Here is a 2,160-nt window from a genome sequence, read left to right on the forward strand (position 1 = left end):
CCGAGGGGTCCGGGAAGCGCAGCCCGAGGGATTCCCTGTTCCAGGGGCTGCAGCGCCCTCCTGTGGCACCGACGGATCCCAAAGCTGCCCAAATCCCAAAGCATCCCAAATCCCGAAGTGGCCCAAATCCCAAAGCATCCCAAATCCCGGGAAGTTGCCCCAGGACCTCATTCCCTCCCATCCCAGAGCCCTCCAGGACCCATCCCCTCGTCCCAAATCCATGGATTTTGGTGCTGCAGGAGCCGTCCCTCCATCCCAAATCCCTGCAGGGTGACACGGGATCCATCCCAGATCCTGGGAAGGTGACACAGGACCCATCCCTCCGTCCCAAATCCCTGTAGGGTGAAACAGGACCCATCCCTCCATCCCCAATCCATGGATTTTGGTGCTGCAGGACCCATCCGTCCATCCCAAATCCCTCTGGCTCTCCCCTTCAATCTCACGGAGGCTCCAGGACACCCATCCCAATCCCAGCCCTCCCAATCCCAGCGGCTCCAGGATCCCATCCCTCCATCCCAAAGCTGCGCGGCCCAGCCCCAGCCCTCGGAGCGGATCCAAGCCGGGATGCGGCCGCCGGGCCGGGCCGGGCCGGGCGGGAGGAGGCGCCGCAGGTCAGAAGTTTTCCTTGGAGAAGCGGAAGCCGAAGGTGCGGCAGTGCCCGCGGATGAGCCCGGCCAGCCCCGGGGAGCCGCAGAAGAACACCCGGACCTTGCCGCGCTGCTCCGCCGCCACCTTCCCGAACACCTGGAACGCCGGGATGCAGGCCTCGGCACCAGTTCCCTTCCGACCCTGCCCCTTCCCTGATTCCCTGATCCCTTTCCGGGATTCTCTGATCCCTCAGCTGGATCAGAGGCTTGGAATGAGATCATCCTTAAGGTCCCTTCCAGCTCAGCCCATTCCGTGATTCTCTGATCCTATTCCGTGATTCTCTGATCCCTGAGCCGGATCAGAGGCTTGGAATGCGATAATTTTTGAGGTCCCTTCCAACCCAAGTCATTCCATTATTCCCTGATCGCTGAGCCACATTCCAGGGTTGGAATGAGATCATCTTTCCGTTCCCTCCCAACCCATTCCCATTCCCTGATTCTCTGATCCAGGCCGGATTAGAGGCTTGGAATGAGATCATCCTTAAGGTCCCTTCCAATCCAGCCGATTCCATGTTTTTCTCATCCCATCCTGTGGCTCCATGATCCCTGAGCCGCATTCCAGCCTTGGAAGGAGGTGATCATTCCATTCCCTCCCAACCCATTCCCAACTTCTCCCATCCCTTCCTGCTTTAGCCCCACCCAGCCCCTCCACACCTCCCGGCATTCCCATTCCCTGGATCAGGGAATCCCGGCGGATGTGGGACGGGATCCCCGCTCCGGCCTCACCTTGGCCCAGTCGGGCCGGCCGGGCTGGGTGCGGGTGCGGAGGCCGGTGATGGAATCCCGGTTTTCCTTGGCTGCCAGCAGATCCAGGGCCACCTGGAGCCCCAGCGCCTTCACGTCCCCCTTGCCCAGCGCCGAGGTCAGGTACAGGTGCAGCTCCAGGAACTTCCCTGGCAATTCCAGGGATCCCAGCTGCCCTCGGGGGTCCGGCCCCGCTCCAGGACCCGCACTGGGGTGGGGGTTTTCCTGGGAATGCCGCCGGCGCCTCGCGCTCACCTCCCGGCTCCAGCTCGGCCTGCTCCGTCTCCAGCTTGGACAGGAGGCTGAGGAACCACTCCAGATGCTGCTGATCCCGCGTGATCCAGATGAAATCCACCTGGAAGGGCGGGAAGGCCTCGGCTTGAGCAGTCACTGGATCCATCCCAGATCCACTCCTGGATCCATCCCAGATCCACTCCCAGATCCATCCCCGATCCACTCCCGGATCCATCCCAGATCCACTCCCAGATCCATCCCCGATCCACCCATCCCAGATCCACTCCTGGATCCATCCCAGATCCACTCCCAGATCCATCCCCGATCCAGCCCCGGATTCAGCCCCCATTCCCAAACCTCCCGGATTTGAGGGATGCTCCTGGGCTCTCCGCCCCCGGGAGCCTGCAGCCCCCATCCCAGGGCAAGCCTGGATCCCACATTCCCTCCTGCGCCATTCCCACCTTCCGGAGCGTCATCTCCTCATCCCGCCGTTCCTCGCTCCAGGAGAAGTGGCAGCTGGGGGAGCCGTGTCTTC

At 62.5% G+C, this 2,160-nt stretch overlaps 1 protein-coding gene across 1 annotated transcript in view; it reads right to left on the reverse strand.

Annotated features, from left to right (window-relative positions):
- Positions 1-513: 513 nt before the first annotated feature.
- The window catches only part of NOX5 (NADPH oxidase, EF-hand calcium binding domain 5), a 9,906-nt gene continuing 8,259 nt past the window's right edge, over positions 514-2,160 (reverse strand). Inside the window, exons 12-15 of the mRNA XM_017737005.1 lie at positions 2,087-2,156; positions 1,647-1,746; positions 1,374-1,540; positions 514-744 (exon numbers count right to left, since the gene is read on the reverse strand). Of these exons, the coding sequence (XP_017592494.1) occupies positions 613-744; positions 1,374-1,540; positions 1,647-1,746; positions 2,087-2,156 (469 nt within the window). The 3' untranslated portion in view covers positions 514-612. The remainder of the gene's footprint in view (positions 745-1,373; positions 1,541-1,646; positions 1,747-2,086; positions 2,157-2,160) is intronic.

This window comes from Corvus brachyrhynchos, unplaced genomic scaffold (genome assembly GCF_000691975.1).
Source record: "Corvus brachyrhynchos isolate BGI_N302 unplaced genomic scaffold, ASM69197v1 scaffold200, whole genome shotgun sequence".
Taxonomy (NCBI): domain Eukaryota; kingdom Metazoa; phylum Chordata; class Aves; order Passeriformes; family Corvidae; genus Corvus; species Corvus brachyrhynchos.